General features: G+C 39.2%; 1 protein-coding gene across 1 annotated transcript in view; it reads left to right on the top strand.

Moving 5' to 3' along the window:
- LOC150086849 (histone lysine demethylase PHF8-like) overlaps positions 1–27770 on the top strand; it is a 445826-nt gene that overhangs the window by 163965 nt on the left and 254091 nt on the right. Inside the window, exon 10 of the mRNA XM_090371623.1 lies at positions 9505–9599. Coding sequence (XP_090227749.1) covers positions 9505–9599 — 95 coding nt within the window. The remainder of the gene's footprint in view (positions 1–9504; positions 9600–27770) is intronic.

The raw sequence follows: 27770 nt of genomic DNA, 5'->3' as shown, positions 1-27770 counted from the left end.
TATCTGTATGAGGAGGAGAAGAAAATAATTTGTATTTTCTTATCTACTCGTCTGTCCCCCTTCAAACCAGCCCGTGCAGTAGAAGCCTGTGGCTTCACTGCACTGTATGGCTATTACTATCACATTGTATAATGCAATGGTCAGGCCACTTCTTGAGTACTGCATATAGGTCAGGAGGCATCATTTTAGGATAGATGTAGAGCTGCTGGAACAGATACAGAGAAGGGCAATGAGATTGGTGAGGGGAAGAAAGGGGTGCTCTAACAAGAGTTCAGTTCTGTAATTTACAGCATCTGGAGACTTAGGCACCTATGAAGTGTTTAAGGCTTTGAATGGCTTGAGCAAACTCAGTGCTAATGGATTCTTTCTCTTGGTCAGACTGTACACATGGGCAGCATGAATTCAGATTGAAGGAGGATGGTTGCAGAATATGAATTGGCAAGGAAGAACTAGACAAACTATTGGACAGGATGGTTAGGCGAAATAGGAATTTTTTTTTTTTTTTTTTTGGCTGATGCCATATAAGTTTGCTTTAGCATTAGTAAAGACATATGATGCAAAAAAGCAAGCTTATGCAGCATCAGCCAAAAGAAAAAAAAAAACATTTCACACATCCATTCCCTCTAAATGTTTGTTGAGTTCCTCCATGAATTTATTTAAGTTATCAATTTCCACAATGACAGATGGAAGTTTGTTCCAGCAATCAAAACCTGCTGCCTTAAGGCAAATTTCCACACATTGATTCTATAATTGTCTTTCCTCAAATATCACCTCCTTTTTCCCTACTACCAAAGTTCCTGTTATCCATTGATGACCTGCTCTGGTAGCCTCTCTGCACTGCTCAGGAAATTCATATCTGACTGCACAATTATACCCAGGTCCTTTTCATTTTCTACTACCCAAGTGTAGTACCACACAGTTGATATGTTACTCTGAGGTTACTTCTATCCATATGCAGGACGATCAAGAGTTACAACTCCTGAAGTAGAGGAGGAGATTTTTGACGTTGTCCTCTGTCCGCAGCACATGATGTAAAGGTCCCATGTTCATAAAGGTGGCAATGGATATCTTCAAACGTTTTCCTGTCTGGACATCTTCATTCGTCGTACAAACGACGAGCCTCCAGAGCATTGCCGTCCGCCAAATCGTACATAAAGTGCATATCTGCTTGCTCCTGATTTGAGTACATGGTCGGAATGGAAAACCACCAGATTCTGTCAGTACCTTGTGATGAAGGAAATCACCTGCGGGAGATAAGACATTCCGGTTAATAACTCGGGAACCAAGCATTTCCAGAACTATGTTGATATAAAATATTTTTATCGTCTACATATGAGGAACTCATTCCCGAAGTTATGCCATGTATTTTTGAGACACCCTGTATGTACAGTCCATTCCAGTTATTTGGGCCACATCGGGACTAGTGCATTTTGGCCCGATTAAGCGGCTGCCCCAATTATCCGAAGTTTCACGTAAATGGTTAAAAATACAATGTACCTCCCCCTTTTTTTTTTTTTTTTTTTACAATTGGTTCACTGTACAATCAAATCATGTTACGACGAACTCAACATAGTAAAGTACCGTTAACTGTATGATGTGCAGTAAGCGCCGGTCATTGTGATCACGTTTGTGAATTGAATTTTAATTCTATTAAACAGCAATTCTAATTAGCGAAAATAGGAGGAATATTATCCACAGGCTATAAAAGCAAAGATATATTAAGCACAAATTTACCCTTTATTACCTTACCAATTAAAAAATTAAATGATGCGTGAAAATCGATTAATTAATACGTACTGCAATATGTGCATACGAACTAGTTGACATTTCTGTTCACTGACATTTGTGGCTGGGGGGGAGGTTAAAAGTTAAAACAGTAAAAAGATAAGCAATCAATAACAAAGAACAATTGCAAGTAACACAATACGCACAAGTGAGAACCGAATAATGAGTTACAAAGCTGTAAAAATAGGAATGAAGAGAAAATTTGAAAATTAATTTTTTATATGATTGAAGATTTCATGGAAGTGTAAACACATTTCACCATAATAACCCACAGAATTCCAGCTGTCGGTATTATCGCAAATTCAGTAAGATCAAATTTATTGTCTGTTTATGATAGATTTCACTAACAGTAAAGCCCAATAAACAGGTGACTGCTAATTGTTTTTATTGTTTTATGGTTGTGACCTCCAGAATTTCATGCGAACCGCGTGGCACTGTCTGAGACAATCATAGGGTAATGTCCAGTGCTGCAGTCTCCTGCTCCGATTAAACGGCATGTTGTCCCAATTAAGCAATGTAAACCCTGGCTATTTTCTCGATTGATTTCTGTTTTTTAAGATTTGCCCCAAATAAACGGCTGCCCCGATTAACTGGTGGCCTAAATAACTGGAATCCACTGTATATATATATTTCTACATAGTTTATTTGGATTGATTGTTTGGATTTTAAAAGGTATTTGACTCAGTCTCCCATGAGAGGTTACTGTATAAGCTGAAAAACATTGGCATTACTGGAAAGATTCTAATGTGGATTGCAGGAAGCAGCGGGTTATGATTAATAGATATTCTGCTTATTGGTATATCATTAGAAGTGGGGTTCCCCAAGAAATCATTCTAATAACTAATACTAATTGTAAACAGCAATTTTACTATAAGAATAATAACTCAATACAGAAATTCAACAGTGACTTCAAATTTGTGACTTCTGCAGAGGGTTTATCCCACAAATCATATGGAATTCCCATTTCAACTTTTACACCTTTGTCCACCAAATCACACAGAACTTTAAAAGTAATACTCATTCCTTTTGCAAAATAAGTGCTATCTTTTCTTTCTTTGTGAATTTTGTAATCAAATAACTTGTCACATATTCCATCTGAAGATTCCAAAGACATAGTTCTGATTTGAAATATTTAGATCATAATCAACATCATCAGCCATTTTCAATCCACTGGAGGATGAAGGCCTCTCCCGCAACTTCCCATTCCTTCTGTTTTGTGCAATGGCCATCCATTTACTACCCACAAACTCATGAATTTCATCTATCCATCTCCGTCGTTGTCTTCCAGGTTTTCTTCTAGCTCCTCTTGTGTACCATTCTGTTATTTTCTTAGTCCATCTGTCATCATGTCTTCGAGCTATGTGTCCTGCCCAAGACCATTTTAGTTCTTTAGTTTTGATAAGAATGTCCTTTACTTGAGTTTGCTGCCTAATCCATGTAGTTCTCTTCTTATCTAACAGTCTGATTCCCAATATAATTCGTTCTTCGACCTTCTATGTTTTATTTAGATTTTTTATCATCAAAAAATACACAACCTTGTTCATTTCACTGATTTCTTTCAGCAAATCATGCACCTCAGATTACATATGAATTGTAATACATATATTACAGTTATATATATCAGGTCCCCCCCCCCTCACCACCACCTAATGTCTAGTTTCCAAGCTCTGCAGTCCGCACCTTCTAAGCTGTTCTTCATATGGATACAGATTAATACTCCTCACCAATCTGGTTGCCCTTTGAACTTTTTCTAGAACCTCTATAACTTCCTTCATGTGTGGACTCCAGACTAGCAAAATTCTAAATGTGATCTTATGATCATTTTACATGAAGGACAATTACATTAATTTCCTTAACATCATAATCATATCATAGGTTCTAATACATCACAGACAGAGCACAATGTGCCTTCTTAGCCACTTGTTTACACTGAACAGAAAATTATGTCATTTCATGTCTGAAATGACTCATAACTTGTCTGTTTTTTCCTGAACCATTTTTAATTCCATTTCCCCCTATCTTACAAGTAACTTCTGAATTTCTCTTCCCCCAAATGTAAAACCTTATATTTCGAAGCATTAAATTTCATTTCCATTTTTATGACCATTTGTGAAGATAAATTGCCTAGTTCTGATCGTTAATCACCTTTAATACTTTTAAATCATTTGAAAACTGTGACAACTTACCCTGCATTCCCTCATTTGTGTCAATGAGAAAAATGACAAACAAAAGTGCCCCCATACTGATCACTGAGGAACTACAATTAATTACACTCATTCACCCCAAGGAATGTTCATTTATGATTACTCTCTGTCTCCTATCTTTTAGCCACCCCTTAATTCAATGAGGGATCTTACCAGTAATTCCAATTTGCTCCAGTTTATGTAATAGCCTTTCACCATGAAGAACCGCATCAAAAGTTAAGGTAAATAATATTGTTTCTTGCATCCAACTGTTTTATGACTTCATATTAATAATTAACTAATACTCTTCCCTGATCAGAGCCCACGAGGTCATTCCCACTCCCAAAGTCAAACTTACTAGCCATGATGTCTTTCTTATCTCCTTCGTGGATTGGGGAGACATTAATGCTGCTTCTGCATTCTGGGAGGGAAGTATCATCGCAGAGGTATCTTATCTAACAATAAGCTCCTCAACATTCTCAACAGGTGATGTCTTCACATGCAGCCTTTTCTTAGTATAAGAGGACACACACACACACACACACACACACACACACACACACACACACACACACACACACACACACACACACACACACACACACACACACACACACTCTCTACAGGAACCTTAGTTTTATCCAGTCACTCTCACTGGCTCTTCTTCTCCATGATTGATATGCATACTTAATTTATAACAGTCTGACTCCTTGTCACTGTTCACATGTGGTTCAAATGGTCTTTTGACTGTAAAGATCATTGCAAAGTGCATATTAAACTTGCCTCCCACTTCTGTTGGCCTCTGATTTTTCCACTTCAATAAGGGCTTATCTGGTTCACTATATCTTATTTTTGCATTCATCAGTGATGTTTATAATACTCATATATATCAGTATTTGTCGAAAGTCTGTAACTGTCAACATTAAATTTTCATTTGCTCAGTTAAACCTTTAACCTCTTTCATCTAGTAGGGCATCTTTCTTTTACAGAACTTCTCCACTGGAACAAACACATTTGTAACTATCAAGATAAATCATTTAAATACATCCCACAGTAAACTATCAAACATTGTGTAGTTAATAGAGCCCAAGAAATACCTCTATCCACTATATTTCCCTCTTTTGACACTACCCAAGATTGACAAATTGCTGGTTCCTGCACCGTCTTAATTTGGATACTTGGTGAGAACCAATTAGAATATTAGAGCCCCTTGTACTTTTGCTGACGTGTTCAAATAAATCCACTATCCAGAATGGTTCAAAAATTTGTTTCCCCAAGGAGTATTGCCAGTCCACAATTTTAGTCTATAAAGAGGTAGATTGAATCTCCCAGGCATTCACATGTGGATACCCATTTTAATTTGCTTATAGATATTTTTGCCAAGCCACTCATGATCTTTTGGCCTGTAACATACACAGACTTTCATTTTTCCTCTACCATTACTCACCTTGCACCACACAGTCAACCTCTGGGTAATGTCTTATCAAAAGTTCTCTTTTTGAGAACTTTTGATAAGAAACATGATCCCCCCCCCCCTTGCATTCCTCCTGAATACACTATACTGATCATAATGAAATTCTTTATCTCTTTCTGAATGCTTTTACTAGTCCTATTATCAGAACTGGTTGACTTAATCAAATACTTAAATTCATTTAATTTATATTTAATCCTCCAGGCATAATATATAAACAAATTAAATTTTCTATCATTTGGTTTTTTACAACCCTGACGCATGCATTATAGTTAAACAAGATTTTCTGGTTGTATGTGACTGCTGGTCATTTTTTAACTTATTTCAATGTTTATTTCTGTGCATACGGAAATTACAGGGAGAATGCAAGTGTGATTTTAGCCTATGTCACTAACCTGCACCTAAACCATGAATTAGCATTAGCATTAATAGAGGCATAAGATGCAAGAAAGCAAGCGTATACAGCATCAGCCAAAAAAAAAAAAAAAAAAAAAACCCTTCATTTCACTTGTTGGTGCACTGATTCCTTGAATTTATTTAAGCTCTCAATTTCCACAATGACAGATAGAAGTTTGTTCCAGCAATCAATCACCCGCTGGCTAAAGGCAAATTTCCACACATCTATTCTACAAATGTGTTTCCTCAGTTTGAATTTATGTCCCCTCAGGTGCATAATCTGAGCAAGAGAAAGAATCCCATCAGCATTGAGCTTGCTCAAACCATTCAAGTCCTTATACACCTCATTCAGACCACCTCCAGACACTGCAATTTGCAGAACTTAAGGCTTTCTTGCTAAAAACAACCCTGACCAATCTCGTTGCCCTTCTCTGTACTCATTCGAGCAGCTCTACGTCCTTGCTAAAATGAGGCCTCCAGACCTGTATGCAGTACTCAGCTGTGACCTAACCATTGCCTTAATCACTTCCTTATCCCTGCTAGCAAAATTTGTGTGTATCATTCACAAGACCCCATGAACTGCTCTGGCAACCTGTCTGCACTGCTCAGAAAACTTCGTATCTCACTGCACGATTACCCCAGGTCTTTTTCATTCTCCACTACCCTAAGTGTAGTAACACACAGTTGATACATTATACTCTGGGGTTACTGCTACCCATTTGTCAATGTTAAACTTCAGTTGCCACCTCTCAGCCCATCTGCTCAACTTTTCTAGATTCTGTTGCAGTAGTGTACTGTCATTAACAACCCTACCAACCTTCATATCATCTGCAAACTTAGATGGTAAGCCTGATATACTTTCATCAATATCATTGATAAATACAAAAAACAACACTGGGCCCAACACAGAACACTGGGGGACTCTACTAATAACATTAGTCTACATAGAACAGTGTCCACTGATTACCACACTCTCTGTCTTCTCCCACTCAACCATCCCTTTATCCATAGTAGCAACTTCTCCTTAATGCCATACTGCTCCAATTTCACAGTAGTCTTCCATGTGCAACAGTATCAAAAGCTTTCCTGAAATCCAAGTATAGCATATCAGAATTATTATTTGCATCCAGTTCCTTGTAACCAAGTCATATTATCCAATCAAATTAGTCAGACAAGACTTTCCCTTAACAAACCCATACTGTGTCCAAACTATAACTGCAGTCTTGTCTAGATGATCCTCCAGTGCTTCTTTAACCAGTGATTCCATTATTATTTTTCCCGGAACAGAAGTTAAACTAACAAGTCGAAGTCTGTAATTACTCAAGTTACCCTTTGATCCTCCTTTATGAATTGGTGACACATTTGCACATCTCCAGTCTCTGGGTCCTCCCCTGAATCCAAGGATGCTCTCATAAATTTGGCCAAGAGTTTGCTTACTTCCTTTGCTGCCTCTAAGGTAACTGGATAGATCCCTTGTACCGTAGGCAATTTTTTTTTTTTTTTTTTTGTTTAACTTAAAGATTTCTCCTGCACTTTGTTCTTAGTTATTACAAAATAATTTATCTCCCTGTTAGAGTTTCACAAGTGCCTGGCCTCCACTTCCCTGTTAGAGTTTCATAAGCATCTGGCCTCCACTTCCCACAGAATTCCTCATTTGTGAATGTAGATGCAAAATGGTCATTCAGTTTGTCAGCTGTCTGAGCAGGATCATCAACAGTTGAACCATCAATATCAAGTGGACCAATCTGATTCATCCCTTTCCTTCTAGAGTTTACATTAGTAAAGAAGTCATTAGTGTTTTTCTTTACCTCCTTTGCCAAATATTTCTGGTAATCTGCCTTTGCCTGCCTAATCTCCTTTGTGACTTGGTTACAGACCAACTTATATCTATCATAGGCTTCCATGTCACCCATTAATTTATATGTATCCCATGCATTTTTCTTCTCTGCCATATGTCTCATTAGTTTATCTGACATCCATTTAGGCCTAAACTTTGAACAATATTTCTTAGTTGGTATGTAAAGTCTAGTAGCTTCCAAGATAAATTCTTTGAATGCTTCCCATGTTGAATTTGCTTCAACATGGGAAGCAAATCTTCAGTTGGTCCCACTGTATAGAATTTAAATACTGTCTCAGACCACCGTAGTCGCTTTTACGAAAGCAAAAACTCTTCCCTTTACCCCTGACGGTAGTTACCTCTTTGAGTAAATCCCATTTCAGCACACTGTGATCACTACCACCTAGTGGTTCCTTTATCTGCAAATTCTTAACGCATAAATAAACACTGCTGATAACCAAATCAAGAGTATTACTCTCTCTCTCTCTAACTTGTTGCTGTGGAAAATAGTCATTCAGTGAATCCACAAACGCCTTGCTAGTATGTGAGTTTAATTTTCCAGAAGATTATATCCATTCTATACTGAATGATGCAGTCCTTGGGTCGAGTTTGGAAGTTTTGAAATCCTGAATTCGGATTTTCTCTAGTGTATCAACTGTTGTTCTCAGAAACTCAGTCTCATCTGGCAGTGCATTGGGTTGTGGCACTGCCTCTATCTAGTACACAGAAGAATCACTATCACTAGAGGGAAGTGCTACATATATGTGGCAGCAAGTACAAAGAAAAGGGCCACAGTTTCCATTAGTCATTATAACCTGTAATGTGTTATTCATACCTTTCCAAGTCAAACCCAATTACATTTAAGTAAAGATTTAAAAAGAAAAATATTAACATAAACACTGGTAAGTTATCTTTAAAAATATCACACTTGAAAATGAACTAAAATTACAAAAATTATTACGATAATATATTCGTTAAGATGAATTAATGAGAACTGGTGATTCTCCATAACACACACTATTCCTTTTTGAACGTGTTCAGAGTGAAGGAAAAGCAATCCTAAATTAATACCATTAATTCAGACTGTACTTAAAAAATTCTCCTGGTTTGCTATTTAAAAACAATAACTTGGAAATACATCTGAATTTACATTGCAGTTTCTGTTTTTCTCTTAAAACAAACAATCATTTTGTCCCACTGCAGTTGGGTTTATTATTGCCAACTCTTTTTTTCGATATCAAAATGCAGATTCATTACACTGGTTTCTGCCCATCCCCCATCAGTTTTGTCTGGTATGTTGTTACACAAGAAACTAACTAATTAATGCAAGGAATGGCATTGTAATGAAAAATTGCCTGAATGTGTAGAGGAGGGGATGGAAGGCGTGTCTGATGGGCAGGTAAACTCCTCTTCTGATGGAATGACAAACTATGCCAATACTGCGATAACCATTTATGGTTTTAAAAGCATTTATTTTTTATTATTATCATTTTTATAAGGATATTCCCAAACATGAAAGATATTAGAATCTATAAAACTTCATAGAGTGTATTGGTTGAAATCTGAAAACAGAAGAGCACTATAGGCATTGGAAATGAATTTCTGTATTTTTGGTAAGTCCCCTAGTAACAGTTATCCACCATTATTCGTGTCTTTAATGAATTATTTAGTATCTACATGGACAGTTTATGTTATTTTAGTTTTTGTACCTGTGAGTGAAATCTACTAACGGAGAAAATTATAAACACATTGAAATATTAGATTTTTATTACTTTTACAACTTAATGACAAAAAGTCATTTTTATTATATAATTGTACTTTTTGTGTTTCAGATTTTAATAACAATAATAGGAGACATCTTCAGTACTTAATAGGTGGGGCAAAAGCTCTCATAACAGCCTTGAAATCTTGGAGTTTAGAAAAAGATGTAAGCAGCTATGTTTTAAACTGTTTTAAAAATGTGGCAAAAAAAATATGGATATTACTGTATTTTAAATGAACTTGATCATCTTTGTAATACGGTTAGCATAATTTTTTAAAAATATTTATATATAGACAATGAAAAATATCCATTTATTTGATCAGTTGTGCAAAACTTTGAAATTTAGTATAGGGGTCCTTTAATTTGCATACAAATGTATATTAATTTTTGATATATATACAGTGGAACAAATATAAAAACGAGGTTAATATATTTTTAAATACAAATAAAAATAAGGCCAATATTCATCATTTAGCAAACAAAAAACAATCTCTGTGTAATACCACAGAGTCCTTGGGCTGTCACAGACATTCACTCAGGTATGACAAGCTGGTTTGCTACCTGGGAGTCTAAAATGCTGATGGAACTGATATTCAGGTGACACTTAAGTGTCACCTGAATCGAGACTGAATTTCTGCAAAGTCTGGTGGTTCTGCGACAACCAAATCCTCCGCTTGCACCTTCACAATGGTGGGACTCTTAGTAATCCTAGGTATAAAGGCGCCTCCGTAGCCAGGTGGGAAGGAGCAGCAGTGCGTAGCACACGCTTCTTGATTAGACCGGGGTTCGAGCCCGTCACCACCAAATGCGGAGGATACGGAAAGGTCAGGGAATGACCACCGCATATCCCGGAGCAATATGGCCTTAGTTGCTAATGCTCCTAAAAACCAAATAACAAACAAACAACCTATAAACCCCATGTGCATGTCCTGAAATATTGCACTTAGTATACTGCAGGTGGCCACCGAGGTGCAAACCAATGTAAGCAGGGGTTGAGATGTGACATCCACATCACACAGAGGAATGCTGCCCCTCTGTGTTACCAGGCAGTACTAGTTAAAGATGACTCTCGTTAACAAGTGCAATACCACTTCTTTGCTTGTTGGAGGCATGAAGTAGTGGAACCCATGTTTAGTCTCTAGAGCAAAGCTACGGCGACCTCCCCTCCCTTCCCCCATCATGGAGAAATCCAATCTTCCTTACATTTTGCTTGTTGGAGGCATGAAGAAGTGGAACCCATGTTTAGTCTCTAGAGCAAAGCTACGGCAACCTCCCCTCCCTTCCCCCATCATGGAGAAATCCAGTGTTCCTTACATTTCGATTGTACAGCTCTAAAATTGTGTTCACAGGCTGACTGATAGACTGTTCACTAGACTATTGATAACTCTCTAGGAGGCTCTCAGATCAGCTGTTGTATAATCTAACTGCCTCTACTCTGCCAGATAGTAACTGGAGGAAGTCTTCCTCATTCATTTCACAAATATATGTAGTCTGAATTCCATCTCACTGATGTCCATTTCCGCATACAGTGTGCCCAACCTCATATACTTTTTTTTTTAATAGTCTCAGTTATTCATTGATTCAGTCACTGCTCATCTCATTTTTCTTAATTATTCTCTGTACTAGTCCTTTCACTTCAGTGGTAGTACTTTTGCACATGTTCCTTCTGATATTCCCTGTCAGAGACAGTAATTCAGAATCTCCCCCTTTCAATCTTCTCTGGCTTAAAATCTCTCTACCTTATTGTGTCAAATTCATCTGTTGTCTCTACCGTTCTCCCAGCTGCACTAATTACTTGAACTGTTTGATTTCCTCTCTTTGAAACTTGACTTTCTCCGGTCCAACTTTCCTAACAGTGATTTTCCATGGTAATTTTAATGTTCATAACTCCAGCTGGCTTCCATTTTCTAGTCACATCGACTCAGCTGTTTGAGATGTTGAGTCTATTGCAATTACTAATGGCCTCCAACAGATTTTTCATTTACCAAACAGAATAACAGACAATCCCAACAACACAGCCAATAGTCCTGATACTTTTCTCACAAACCATCCTTAAAAGTTCACGGTCAAGGGGAGTAGTCCTCTAGGAACTTCAGGTCACAGCTTGGTAATGGTCTCTTCTCCAATGGAGCCATTCAACCTTGTGTTGTTTGGCATTACAGGTATGCCAAATGGGATGAATTGCAAGATTTCTTTTCTTCTTTTTCTGGTTGGTTTACTCTTTCGAATCTTCTGGTGTCGGCATTGCTCAGATCATGTCGGTGAAATTATTCTTGTAGGGATGAAATCCTTTATTCCACAGTCCACCTTAAAATCTCATCCTTTATCTTTAAACCTTAGTTTTTCAATAAATGTGCTAAGCCTGTTCGGGATAAGAATGTTGTTTATCACAATTGGCTTGAATCCAAATCTCCAGGTTCATTTTCTGCTTACACTAAAGCAGTTATCACTCCAAACTGGATGGTAAACAGGCTACGAGTAGAAAACTTGCTTCTTGTTTTCTTGTAATCGAGCATTATAGTCTCTTGCTGAAGCTATTGGCCGCAACTTTTTCCCATCTCTATCCCTACCTCTGTCCAAACTGGATGGTTCTATTACCACTTCAGCTAATGATAAAGCTGACCTGCTAGCATCCTACTTTTCTCTCATGCATTGATGTTCTTGGTAAACTACCTCCTGCCATTCCTAGTACACTCCAATTAAAACCTCCCGTGGTCTTCCTTCAAAAGGATGTCAGAAGAATTTTGAACAGTCTTGATGCCAAGAAGACACCAGGTCCTGATGGTATTTTTCCATCTGTTCTCAAAACCCGAGCTTCTGAGCTTATTCCTGTTCTTTGCCACTTTTTTACACTTTCTTATTCCACTAGTATTTTCCCTTCTGCTTGGAAATTTGCTCATCTCCAGCCAGTTCCTGAAAAAAGGTAACAAATCCCTTCCATTTGATTATTGTCCCATTGCACTGACTTCTACTCTTTCTAAAGTAATGGAGAAATCTACTAATTGCCAACTCCTGAACTATCTTGAAACTATCCATCTGATCATTGATTGCCAGTATGGATTCTATCAGTGGAAAGCTTGGCAAAACTGGAGCAGTTGCTCTTGGCATTTCAGAGGGTTTCCTATACTGTTTGGCATAAAGGTCTTCTAAATAAAAAAAAAAATAAATAAATTTTCTTTTTATACTCTGAGTCGACCACATGGTCAGAGGAGTTCACAAAATAGAGAGAATACAAGAAACAACACCATGTTTCGCAGTCACAAATTTTTATCCTGGTCACTCAAAACTCATGTACTCTAGCACCTAACCATTCGGCTACACCACCTCCATCTTATGAATTGCCAACTTGTTTTTGTAATTGACTATTCAGTTTTTCTCTCTGACTGCTCACTGCGAATGGTGGTTGGTGGCTCTCTGTCTTTTAACACTTTCATTAATACTGATTTTCCCCAAGGTTCAGTTTTCTCCCACTCTTTTCCTCTCGTATATTAATGACTTTCTTCCATTGACTGGAAATCCTATCCATAGTTTTTCTGATGATAGCACATTGCATTCCACCTTCCAGTTTGAGAAACCATGGCCTGCACAAACAGCTTCAAATTCTCAAACATCAACTATCAATTCATTACTTGTTTATCTCCAAGTAATTCTCCAGTGGGGCAAAAATAACTTAGTTGATTTCAATCCTTCTAAAACTCAGTCCTGTCTTATATCTCGCATAAAGGATTCTTCTGCTCCTATGCTTATCTTCGATGACACTCAGATTTCTAGACAAGATCACATATCTCTATTTGGATTACCCTGATTTTTAATTCCACCTGGCATATGCACATCACAAATATTGCTTCATATGCATCTAAAAAACTGGATTTTCTTTGTCACCCTTGGCATTACGTTTCTTTTTAAGCAAGTTATAAAACTGTTCACTCTGTACAAATCACAAATCCACCCTACTATGGAGTATTGTTCCCATGTCTGGGGCAGTGCCCCAAAACTTCTCTCAGGCTTCTAAATTCTATTCAAAAGAGGTCAGTTATGTTAATTAATGACCCATTTCTAACAAACTTTCCACTCACTGTCTCATAAACTTTGTTTCTGCTGCTTTCCTTTTCTATAGATATTTCCATGGGTACTGTTCATTTGAATTGGCTTTTATAATTCCTTCTCTCTTTCTTCACAGCCAGTCAATGTCCTGTTACTGTTCAAATTCACAGAACAAAACATTTCTTATTCCTCATTTACTCCTTCACCTTGCGTTTTCTGGAACAATCTGCTTTCATACCATCTTTCTCAAAATTTGCATTGTACAGAAATTCAAGTCTGATGTCTGTAAGTATCTTCTTTCATCTTATCAACGTTCAACCTATGCACATTACTAAGATTCTAATACCTCTGGGTCTTAGGATTTTCATAATGTTGTACTAGATATTGCAAAAGCAAATATTAAATCTCTAAAAGATTTTGATAAAAAGGAATTATCAACATTCGTAATGTATAAGTATAGTGCAAAAGCATCAATAATACATAGCCAAATCTGAATAAACAGAATATTAGCAAAGTGGCATCATTTTAAGTTATATCTCATATTGTGAATACCTTCACAACGAGTTGCCATGATATTGCACTACTTCGAATAAGTAACGCTTCACCTGAGGAGAAGAATAATGTTACTTATTCTCAGATGGATACCACCACCCACACGGCACCGTTTCAGGGCTATTTTGTATATCTGTGGGATAATAACTCGACTATCCACTTGTCCCTATTAGACTTAGAAAAGCAAAAAGGTAGAGGGGAAGTAACAGTAAGAGTGGAAGAGGAAAAGAAACAGTGTAGAAGAATGAAAGCAACAGAACTCCTTTAACTCACACCACTCAAAAACTCAAACTCCTCGAATAGGCAACGCTTCCCGAGTGGGGAAGACTGTTGTTACCTATTCTTGGAAACTCCGGACACCATCAGGCTCCCCCTGGTGCCGTTTCAGGGCTTTTTGGCCCTTCTTCGGTGGGTGGGTAGGTACCCAAGTGATGCAATGATGGCAAAACAGTTATGAAGTATAACTCCACAATATGAGAGATGCCTGATGGTGTATGATGTGTTTAGACTATAAAACGTTTTGGGCTAAAGCCTCAAGCTTTGAAAAAGTCTGGACTATGTATAAGTATAGTGCAAAAGCATCAATAATACATAGCCAAATCTGAATAAACCGAACATTAGCAAAACGGCTTCATTTTAAGTTATGTCTTATATTGTGAATACTTTCACGAGTTGCCATGATATTGCACGACTTCGAATAAGTAATAGGAGAAGACTAATGTTACTTATTCTCAGATGGATACCACCAACCAGATGGCACCATTTCGAAATATGGCATGGGATAAAGTTCTCGATTATCCTCATACTATCCCTATTAGACTTAGAAAAGAGAAAGATGTAGGAAGGTGATAGTCAGAGAGGTAGAGGAAGGAAATGCCATAGAAGGAAGAAAGGGACAGTTGCTCCTTCAACTCACACTCAAAGCTCATATATTCCTCGAATAGGCAACGCTTCCCCAGTAGAGAAGACTGTTGTTACCTATTCGAGGAAAGTCAGTGGCCATCAGGCCCCCCCCAGACACCACCGTTTCAGGGCTATTTTGTACAAACTATCCACTTGTCCCTATTAGACTTAGAAAAGCAAAAAGGTAGAGGAAAAGTAATAGTAGGAATGGAAGAGGAAAAGAAATGGTGTAGAAGAATGAAAGGGACAGTAACTCCTTCAACTCACACCACTCAAAAACTCATAAACTCCTCGAATAGGCAACGCTTCGCCAGTGGGGAAGACTGTTGTTACCTATTTTTGGAAACTCTGGACATCATCAGGCTTCCCCTAGTGCTGTTTCAGGGTTATTTGGCCCTTCTTCGGTGGGTGGGTAGATACCCGAGTGATGCAATGATGGCAAAACAGTTATGAAGTATAGCTCCACAATATGAGAGATGTCTGATGGTGTATTATGTGTTTAGACTATAAAGCATTTTGGGCTAAAGCCTCAAGCTATGAAAAAGTCTGTACTATGTAGTGCAAAAGCATCAATAATACATAGCCAAATCTGAATAAACAGAATATTAGCAAGGTGGCATCATTTTAAGTTATATCTCATATTGTTAATACCTTCACGAGTTGGGCAGGAGCAGTAGTGCGTAGCACACGCTTCTTGATTAGACCGGGGTTCGAGCCCGTGACCACCAAATACGTAGGATGCGGAAAGGTCAGGGAATGACCACTGCATATCCCCCGAGCAACATGCCCTTAGTTGCTAATGCTCCTGAAAAACCAAATAACAAACAAACAAACAACGAGTTGCCATGATATTGCACTACTTCGACGCTTCACCTGAGGAGTGGGTGGGCCAAATAGCCCTGAAATGGTGCCGTCTGGGTGGTGGTGGTATCCATCTGAGAATAAGTAACATTAGTCTTCTCCTCGGGCGAAGCGTTACTTATTTGAAGTAGCGCAATATCATGGCAACTCATTGTGAAGGTATTCACAATATGAGATATAACTTAAAACGATGCCACTTTGCTAATATTCTGTTTATTCAGATTTGTACAAACTATCCACTTGTCCCTATTAGACTTAGAAACTATGTATTATTGATGCTTTTGCACTATACTTATACATAGTCCAGACTTTTTCATAGCTTGAGGCTTTAGCCCAAAACGCTTTATAGTCTAAACAACATTCGTAATGTATTTAGATGCAAATAACTTATATGGATGAGTGAATATTTACCTTATGGGGATTTGAATGGGTAGTAGATACAAATATAGATGTACTGAAATACCTGATGATTATAAAAGTGTATATATTTTAGAAGTAGATTTGCAATATCCTAAGAAATTACAGGATTTACATAATGATTTACCTTTAACTTTACATTTGAACATGTATAATTAAAAAATATCCAATATTAATGACTACATTATATAATGAAGAAAGAATGTATATTGAAGAAACTTGGAGTATTTTAGAGTTAGTGCTGAAACTAACAAAAATATACAGATTATTAGAATTCAAGCAATCTACTGGTTAAAATCATATATAGATTTTAATACAGATAAAAGAACTAAAGCTAATAATGCATTTGAGAAAGATTTCTACAAGTTAATGAATAATTCTGTTTTTTTTTTTGTTTTTTTTTATGAAAACCCCAAACACGAGAAGTATTAGAACCTGTAGTATTTAGTACCATGCTTGGGTTGGAGGTTCAGAAGATGAAAGAAGATATTTGTTGACATTACACTTGAACTTCTGTAGACTGTAATATTCAAGAAGTACGTACGTTCTTCCAGAAAACAGCAGTTGAATGGATAAACGAGGAAGATGAAAAGTTGGTTCTGTGAGTTTGAAGTAGTAGTGGCATGTGATGCAAGAAAGCAAGTGTATGAGCTTATGCAGCATCAGCCAAAAAAAAAAAAAAAAAAATCACACCATTCCCTCCAAATGCCTGACCAGTTCCTACTTAAATTTATTTAACCTATCAACGACAGATGGAAGTTTGTTCCAGCAATTAACCACCCGCTGGCTAAAGGCAAATTTCTGCACATCTATTCTACATCTGTCTTTTCTTAATTTGAATTTATGCCCCCTTAGGTGCGTAATCTGAACAAGTGGAAGGATCCCATCAGAATTCAGAGTGCTCAACCCATTCAAGACCTTATACACCTCAATTTGCAGGACTTAAACCTCTCTTGGTAAGAGGATCCCTTCATTCCCCTCACCAATCTTGTTGCCCTTCTCTGTACACACTCAAGTAAATCTACATCCTTCCTAAAATGAGGTCTCCAGACCTGTACGCAGTACTCAAGGCGTGGCCTGACCATTGTCTTATACAGAGGGACAATCACCTCCTTCTCCCTGCTAGCAAAATTCCTATATATCATTGACAAAACCCCATGACTTGCCCTGGCAGCCTGTCTGCATTGCTTAGAAAACTTCATATCTGACTGCACAATTACTCCCAGGTCTTTTTCATTTTCTACCACCTTAAGTGTAGTACCACACAGTTGGTACGTTTCTGTGGGGTTACTTCTACCCATATGCAATACTTTGCATTTGTCAAGGTTAAACTTCAGTTGCCACTTTTTAGCCCATCTGCCCAAATTATCTAGATCCTTTGCAGTAGCACACTGCCATTACTGTCATTAACAACCCTGCCAGCCTTTGTATCATCTGCAAACTTTGACATTCAGCCTGATATACCTTCATCAATATCATTAATAAATATACAAAACAACAGTGGACCCAACACCGAACTGTGTTGGACTCCACTAATAACATTAGTCCACGAAAAGCAGCACCCATTGATTACCACCCTCTGTTTCTCCCACTCAACCATCCTTTTATCCATTGTAGAAACTTACCCTTAATACCATTCTGCTCCAATTTGTACAATAGTCTTCCATGTGCAACAGTGTCAAAAGCTTTCCTGAAATCCAAATATATGATATCAAAATTATTTTTTGCATCCAGTTCCTTTGTAACCACATCATAATATCCTATCAAATTTGTCAGACAAGACTTTCCCTTAACAAACCCCTCGACGTGGGCACCTGTACGTGGTGAGGGGACCTCCCAGTGACGCTGCTGGACTTCCAGACTAGCATCACTGGGATCTAACGCCCATACCTTGGTTCCAGGGTTACATCTTTGGAATCCGGCGTGTGCAGCCGTGCGCCGCGACCCGTGGAAGCGGAAAGGGGGATCCTGGTGGTTGAGGGGCCCAGCCTTAATACACCACTTTGGCCCCTGCTTCGACGAGACGGGTGGTCCCGGACCGGCCCGACTGGGATCAATCGGCGGGTGGTATTACACTGCTAGGGTCAACTGCGTTCCAATAAGTCTCCCTCCCTTTGGTCCTGGGACGGGATAAAGACCTATTGGAAACGTGGGTATGGTGTTCTAAGCGAACTCGGCGTCCCATTCGTGTACGCAGTACCTGCTAGTTCACGAGTGGGCGCCCCCTCGTAGGGCTCCGTGGTGGGTGAGGTACTTAGGCATCAGACACTTTTTCTTTACTCTTATGAGTAATTTAAATTCTATTTCTTCTGGGGCCCCAACAAGGCCCCTACCTAACCGAGACGAAACCACAGAAAATACTTGTGCAAAAAGAGCCAGAACTGAGGATACACCACCATCTGTCACACCGCTTTTCCTCATTCTCCATTCCACCGGCGAGCAGGCACTCGGGAAAATGTCACCCTTTTTCATCCAGAAAGGATTAGAAGGGTTGACAGGATCCCCAAAATCTGTCAAAAGGCTACGTTCTGGAGACATTTTAGTTGAGGCTGCAAGCCAAAAACATGCACAGCAACTACTGAAAGCCACATCTTTAGGGGGATTACCGATCATCGTTACTCCCCATAAAACCTTGAATTTCTCACGCGGTGTCATATCAGAGTGGGATCTTCTTCATGTTTCTGAAGAAGAGATCTGCTCTGAACTTAAAGAGCAAGGAGTGACGGCTGTCAAAAGAATATCGATGCGGAAGGATGGGAATCTCGTCCCTACCCGAGTTCTCATCGTAACGTTTAACACCCCACGGCCTCCAAGTTCCATAAAAGCAGGCTATTTAAACTGCCCAGTGAGGGTTTATATCCCCAACCCACTGAGGTGCTTTAAATGCCAAAAGTATGGCCACTCTCAAACAGCTTGTCGTGGCAACCCCGCCTGTGCTCGCTGTGGTGCTAAAGACCATGAGAGCAAGGAATGTTTAGCTTCTAAGCCAAGTTGTACAAACTGCCAAGGGGAACACCCTGCATACTCTCGAGCATGCCAGCGGTGGAAAGAGGAGAAGGAAATTCAGAAACTAAAAACAGAGCTAAACATCTCCTATCAGGAGGCCAGAAGACGCATCCAACCTATAAATAGCGCCAAGCCCTCATATGCCCAGAAAGCTTCTGGGAAAAGTACCATTGGTACTCAGACTGATATGAGTATTCCACCAAGGGAGTCTTTTACCCCCATTGCGCGCTATTTATTAAGTTCCGAAAAGCCCACCCAAAAATCACAGTCAGCCGCCACTGCTATATCCGTACCTCCTAGTGCTCCACCACTTCCAAAACAGAGTACTAAAGAAACCAAGAAGAAAGGGGAGCAGACATCTACAATTCAAGAGACAATGGATGTCGAAAATAAGGAGGTACAGGACGACCCTGTCCTGGAACTCTTTGCGAAAGACGAAGAAGAAATGGATACAGGCCAACGTCCAGTCTTTCCAAAGAGAGATAAACCCAGGACTGAGAAAATGAAGCCCTCAGCCCTTCGGAAGCCACCAGACGGACCCAGTAAATCAAAATAATGGTACATTTAAATTTCTCCAATGGAATTGCCGTGGATTTCGTAGAAATAGAGATGACATCAAGGCCCTCCTGAGTAAGCATGAACCAACTTGCTTTTGCTTACAGGAGACATATTTAACGGCAAATGAAGATCCTTACTTACGTAACTGCTCAGTTATTCGCAGAGACAGAGCTGGGGATGGACCTGCCCACGGAGGAGTTTCTATCCTTGTGGGTAACCACACCCCCTTTCAAGCTGTGATTCTTACCACTAATCTAGAGGCTGTAGCAGTTCGTCTTACAGTAGGGTTCCTACTAACTGTTTGCTCCATTTATTTGCCACCTGGGAACGACACCGCCCAGGCAGACCTTGATGATCTCATTAAGCAACTGCCACCCCCTTTCCTATTATTAGGGGATTTTAATGGACATAATCCGCTGTGGGGTAGTTCTGACATCAACAGAAGGGGTCGGATTATCGAGCGATTGCTTGAAAACAATGATCTGGCCCTTCTAAATGTGGGATCTAACACCTTTTTCCACACGGCTACCCGTACATTTACTGCTATTGATCTTTCCATCTGCTCCTCTTCCCTCCTGCCTCTGAGTACTTGGGAGGTTGAAGATAACCTTTATGGTAGTGATCACTTCCCCGTGTTATCCACCATTTCAAATGGGAGACAATGTCACCAGTCGAGGATACCACGTTGGAAGATCGATCATGCCGACTGGAATGCCTTTCGTCATCTGGCAACGTTTAATACCACCATAGTCAGCCAGGAGCCAATTAATGAGGCAGTAAAAAACGTCACAGAAAGTATAGTCCAGGCAGCAGCAGTTGCAATTCCCAGGACATCGTCCCGTTTTCCACGTTTTCCAAAACCATGGTGGAATGGAGAATGCACAGCGGCTAGGAAGGCTCAAAACAAAGCATGGGGATTTTTCCGCCGTTACCCCACCACAGATAATTTAATAGCCTTTAAACGTGCACGTGCCAAAGCACGGTACATTAGACGTCAGAGCCAAAAGGAATCTTGGATCAAATTTACATCTTCCCTTACAAGGGCCGCCAATCCCAAAGCCATCTGGGACAAAGTTCGGAAAATGAAGGGCAAATACAACTCACACCCTTCATCGATCCTGGAACATAATGGATGTACAATTGCAGATCTAACTGCAATTGCAAATACTCTAGGGGAGACATTTGCTAAAGTGTCTTCAGAAACAGCTTACCCCCCAGAGTTCCTCGCACACAAGCAGAGAGCAGAAAAACATCACCTAAAGCTGTCCTCTAACAATCGCGAGGAATACAATCAGCCCTTTACACAGTGGGAGCTGAAAGCAGCACTCTTACTCTCCAAGGCGAGTGCTGTTGGGCCAGACGACATCCATTATGAGATGATTAAACATCTTTCATCGGAATCCATGGATCGTTTGCTCTGTCTCTATAATAGAATCTATATTGAAGAGACATTTCCGGACTCGTGGTATGTGGCAACTATCCTTCCCTTTCCGAAACCAGGAAAGGATCCAAAAACACCAAACAATTACCGTCCTATTGCTCTGACGAGCTGCTTGTGCAAGATCCTGGAAAGAATGGTCAATGCTCGTCTCTTGTGGTATTTAGAAGCTAATGACCTCCTTTCCAGGATACAGTGTGGCTTCCGAAGGAATCGGTCAACACTTGACCATTTAATCCGCTTGGAAACATCTATACGTGATGCTTTCCTAAAACGTGAGCACCAGGTGTCAGTTTTCTTTGATATGGAAAAAGCGTATGACACGGCTTGGAGATATGGAATTTTAAAAGATATATATAACTTTGGTCTTAGAGGACACATTGCCCTCTTTATCAAAAACTTCCTTACAGACCGGTCTTTCCAAGTTCGTGTGGGATCCACCCTCTCCCGACCATTCTGCCAAGAAGAGGGAGTTCCACAGGGATCAGTTTTAAGCGTTACGCTTTTTGCAATCAAAGTTAACTCTATAACCGAACAACTTCCTCCTACCGTAAACGGTGCCCTCTTTGTAGATGACTTTAGCATCTTTTTGCAGTCATGCAATATGAGGGTCATCGAAAGACAATTGCAGCATGCGATAGACCACGTCAACTCTTGGGCAGTGACTAATGGTTTTAGGTTCTCGCCACAGAAGACCGTTTGCGTACACTTTTGTCGCAAACGGAACCTTCACCCTGAACCAGAACTTAAACTCGGACAAGACATCATTCCAGTAGCACCTGAGACAAAATTCTTGGGGCTCATTTTCGACAAGAAGTTGACATTTTTACCTTACATTCGTCAACTTCGGACAAGGTGCACAAGAGGGCTGAATCTCCTACGCTCTATTTCCTCCAATAAATGGGGAGCAGACCGCTCCACTTTGCTCAGCCTCTATCGTGCACTTGTCCGATCTAAACTAGACTATGGGTCCCAAGTGTACACATCGGCTAGAAACAGCGTACTTAGATGGCTGGACCCAGTCCACCACCAAGCCATCCGAATTGCTACTGGAGCATTTAGAACATCCCCTGTCCAGAGTTTATATGTTGAAGCATCTGAACCACCACTGTCATTGCGACAAAAGCAATTGTCTTTAAAATATACTGTTAAATTAAAATCCCTGCCAGACAACCCTACGTGGACGTCCGTTTTCAAGCCACAATGGAAAAACTTATATAACACTCGTCAGACTGCCAATCGGCCTTTTGGTATCCGTGTCCAAGATCTGCTCAGAGAGCTCGACATCACGGTAGACAATGTTGCCCAGTCACCAAGGCAATCACTTCCACCCTGGCATGCTCGCATTCCATCATGCGACTTCTCCCTTAAAAATTGGGGAAAGTCCACAACTCCATCTTCTGTCTACCACCAACTCAAAAACTTTATCAAAAACTATTCCGACTATTCCGAATATTCCGACTTCTTGCCTATCTTCACTGATGGCTCGAAGTCGGAGTTGTCTGTTGGATGTGCTGCTATCTTTCCAGGTCTTTCTATATCTGGAAAGATTCCCCAACAATGCAGCATATATACAGCTGAGTTGTATGCTATAGAGTTAGCCTTGGACCACATTAAAACCCATAGGTACCAAAAGTGTATGGTGTACACTGATTCTCTAAGTTCACTGCAGGCTTTATCGGGTATGAGGTATAATCCTCATCCATTTGTGACCCGGATTCAGCAGACGTTGCATTCCTTGTTTGAGTGTTCATTTGACATTCGTTTCTGCTGGATTCCAAGCCACATTGGGATAGTGGGAAATGAACTGGCAGATGCTGCGGCCAGGTCACCCGAACCCCAAAACAGTTATTGCCTGTTAGTCCCCTATACAGACTACAGGCAGTTAATACACGATAAATTACTGTCCCAATGGCAACAATCCTGGCATGAGCAAGTCACAAACAAGCTCTATCAGATAAAGCCTGTAATCGGGCATTGGCAGTCTAGTCTGCGCAGGAATCGCAGAGAGGAAGTTGTATTAGCTCGGCTCCGCATAGGACACAGTCATCTTACACATGCTTTTTTGCTGAGGGCAGATGACTGTCCTATGTGTGAGAATTGTGACACCTATTTAAGTATACGCCACATTTTAACCGAGTGTCCACGTTTTAGACACGAACGTGATTTTTATTTTACCGCTTTTAGTCCTCTGGCTGAGCCTTATACACTCAGTCAGATTTTATCCGACAATGACAATGTGTCTGCTGTTTTTAACTTTTTAAAATCAGTAAACCTTTTTAATCGAATTTAAAATTCATTTGGCATCCCTTTGTTCATATGTTTTGTACTTTTACTCCTTTTATATCTCGACATGGTGGCCTAACTACTTAGGTCACTGAATATTTTCGCTTTTTATATATGACCGGTATTTGGCGCATTATAGCCTCAGTTGCTGATGCGCCAATAAACCCCAAACCAAACCAAACCAAACCCTTAACAAACCCATGCTGTGTCTGAATTATTGCTGCAGTCTTGTCTAGATGATCCTGCAATGCTTCTTTAACCAGTAGATGCCTCCATAGCCAGGCGGGCAGGAGCAGTGCTTAACACACGCTTCTTGATTAGACCAGGTTTCGAGCCCGTAACCATCAAATACGGAGGATGCAGAAAGGTCAGGGAATGACCACCGCATACTCCCGGAGCAATATGGGCTTAGTTGCTATGCTCCTAAAAAAAAAAAAAAAAAAAACATCTTTAACCAGTGACTCCATTATTTCATCCGGAACAGAAGTTAAACTAACTGGTCTGTAATTACTCGTGTCACCCTTAGATCCTCCTTTGTGAATTGGGGATACATTTGCACATCTCCATATGTTTTGCTATTGGTTTGCTGCTTAGTTCCTTTGCCGCCTCCTTTAATATAACTGGATAGATCCCATCCACCCCAGGTGCCTTTCTTATGTTTAACTTCAACAATTTCCCCTCCACTTTGATCTCAGTTATTACAAGATCATTAAGCACCCTGCTACAATTTGATAACCTTCTGCCATTTTAAAACCTTAATAACTCCTCATCTGTGAATTTAGATGCAAAATACTCATTCAGTTTTTTCGCTATCTGAGCAGGATCATCAACAGTTCAACAGTAAATGGATGTCGGCTGGTGACGGCATGTGTTCGGACTGTTTTGAAAGAGAGAGCAGAAATAATAGAAGCCAATTCAGGAGAACAGTGCCCATGGAAATATCTGTAGAAAAGGCATGCAGCAGAAATGGTACATCTATGAGACAGCAGATGGAAAGACTCTGTTAGAGTGGAGTCATTAATTAACCTAATTGCCCTCTTCTGAATGGAATCTAGAAGCCTGAGAAAGGTTTTGGGGGCACTGCCCCAGATGTGGGAACACTATTCCATGGTAAGGTGGATTTGCAATTTGTACAGAGTGAACAGCTGTTTGGAAGAAAAGTAACGCTGAGAGTGAAAGAGAAAACTAAGTTTTTTAGATGCAGAGGAAGCAATATTTGTAATGTGCTTGTGCCAAGAGAGATTAGAAGCCATTGAAATCAATAAAAAACTAGGTGGGGATCCTTTGTCATGGTATTTGACAATTATCAATCCAGGGTAAGAAGCTAAGTGCAGGTAGCACAGCAATTTCTGTTTATTGTGAAAAACTACTGAAGGAAACTACTATAAGGTTGTAGTTTGCTTAAAGACTAAATATACAACTGCGATGAGACTGGCCTTAATTGGAAGGCACTACCTCAAAAGACACTGGCCTCAATGACAGAACATATGCCACTCGGATAAAAGATCACATCACTAATGGTATGTGCTAATGCCAGCAGTAGTCATAAATTACCTTTGGTTGTTATAGGAAAACCAGAAAGGCCTAGATCATTTAAAATATTAATTTAAATGCTTTGCCAGTTAAATATTTCTCACAAACAAAGCGTGGATGAGCCAAGATAATTTCATGATTGATTTCATAAAATATTTGTACCATGTGTAAAATCACATTTGGCATCAAAAGGTTTACCACAATATGCAATGCTACTGATGGACAATGTACCTACTCATTCCATACACATATGTGATTTAAAAAGCGACGATACAGAAACCATTCCAAAAGAAACTGAAATTTTGCAGTTATGTTCGAATGTTCCTGGTTTTAAAAATATTTCGAGGGAGGAAGTAAATGATTGGCCGGATATGGACAAAATGGACGTTGAATGTGAAATTTTAGACAACAATGAAATTGTGAGAAGAGTGATGACAATTTTGGATGATTCTGAAACTGAAGAAGATGAAAAAGCTGCTGCTAATGAAACAACAAACATAATTAGCCACTGTGGAGCTAAAACTGCTGTCAAAGTGCATTGAGTGGTTCAAGGTAAAAGAAGAAGCAGATGCTACACAAGTGTTACTTTTGCATAAAATTAGTAACATTGCCTCCCAAAAGACTCGAAGGGTAATGAAACAAAAGAAATTGACTGACTTTTTTTTAGAAAAGAAATTTAATTATGTAATATTGTTTTCTTTTAAATTTTTTATAACATTACTAGACCAATGTAAGTCAAAATATGAAAAATAGGTGTGTATGTAGATATCTTACTATGATTTTTTGATAGTCCTGTAAAACAATAAATAATAATTAAAGTTTAATTAAATTTCATTAGGTTATGTATTATGTAATAAAATAAACAAGTTAGATGACCCGGTCTATTGTATGTATATTTTTAATGTACATATTCTATTATCCGTCTATTCGATTATCTGTCATAGTCTCTGCCCCATACCCTGGTGGATAATCAGTTCTACTGTACTTTGAATTTGTCAATGTTAAACATCGGTTGACACTTCTCAGCCTATCTGCCCAACTTTTCTAGAGATCCTGTTGCAGTAGCATACTGTCATTAACAACCCTGCCAAACCTTGGTATGATCTGCAAACTTGGACATTAGGCCTGATATACTTTCATCAGTATCATTGATAAATATACAAAACAGCAGCAATGGGCCCAACACTGAACCCTCGGGGACTCCACTAATAACATTAGTCCAGTTTAACATTGATTACCATGCTATCTTCTCCCACTTAATCATCACTTTATCTATTGTAGTAACTTCCCCTAATGCCATACTGCTCCAATTTGTACAGTAGTCTTCCATGTGCAACAGTATCAAAAGCTTTCCTGAAATCGAAGTATATGATATCAAAATTATTTTTTTTTTGCATCCATCCTACATCATAGTAGTCAATCAAATTGGTCAGACAAGCTACTAGGCTTTTCATACCAGCTAAGAAATACTGTTCCAAGATTTAGGCCTAAATGATGTCAGATGAACTAATGAGACTCGTGGCAAAGAAAATAAAATGCATGGGTTTGTTTGAGCAAAGATAGTACACAGTTTTTTGCTGACATCTTTGAGGGCTTAAGGGTTTCAAAGAAACTGCTAGTCATGGTAGGGAGGGGGGGTTAATACAGAAGTGTTTTTTTATGATATCCATAAAATAATACTTACACGCATCTCAAGGCTTCTTATATGAAGCCCCATAAAAGCCAGAGCTTCTACAATTGGAAAGATGTTATGACAGTTTAGTGATTGGAAGGAATATGAAAGAGTTTGTTTATTGAATGGTGATGGAAAAGTGGATGAATGGTAAGTAAAGAGATCTAATAGTACTCTGTAACAGGTAATATTTACTTTTTCTTTTAACATTCTGGGATAAAATAAAATTTTAAATTTATTTTTTTGTAATAAATATACCCATGCATTTTTTTTTTTTTTTTTTTTAATCTACTAGTCACTCATCCCATAGTATGAAGATGGAAATGAATGTGGCTAACAGGTTACTGGTTTCTGTTTAAAATGAACTGGAAGGTAATACCAGGGAGACAAATTTAAATACATTTTAAGAGATATGTAAGGGTAGAAACATGCGACAACACTTAATCTGAACTAAGTCATTGCTATTGGGAGTGTTACCAATAAAACAAGTCAGGTGAACATTTCAGACAAATAACAGCAACATAATTGGGCTTGGCAGAAACTCTGTGTTACCTAGAAATAAGGGATAATGAATTTCACTGTAACGTGTGTAATGTATTTCAAAGGAATAGACAAGAGAGGAGGGGTGGAAGGGAAGGAGGTGATTTTTCTTAACAAAATTGGCCTGAGCATGATAAAAGGCCTGTTGTGGGCCACCCTGGAACAAGGAAATACATGGGCTGTGTTAGGGCAGCTAAGAGCAACAACAGGTGTATGTATTCAGTCAAACTGAACAAGCAAGTGTTTAAGCCATTACAATGAGCAGTGGTCAAGCTGACATATGAGGGACTAAGATCTATCATTGCTTTGCCTGTTTATGACATTATTTATCCCCTTATCCGTTTCCACATCCCTGCCAATAGCAGTTTATAACCCTTTTAAAGATTCTCAGAATCCCTTTTAGTGTGATATGCTACCACGAAGAGCATACTGTATCCTCATTTCAGTGGCATACTGGAAATTCCTGAAGACCCTGAATGATGTTGGTGCTGAAGGCCTACAGTGGGAGACAAGATAATTCCCCTAC

Source organism: Mastigoproctus giganteus, chromosome 4, assembly GCF_048544385.1.
Source record: "Mastigoproctus giganteus isolate SK-2022 chromosome 4, ASM4854438v1, whole genome shotgun sequence".
NCBI lineage: Eukaryota > Metazoa > Arthropoda > Arachnida > Uropygi > Thelyphonidae > Mastigoproctus > Mastigoproctus giganteus.
Note: the sequence above shows the minus strand (reverse complement) of the source record. Positions and strands in the feature narration are given on the sequence as shown.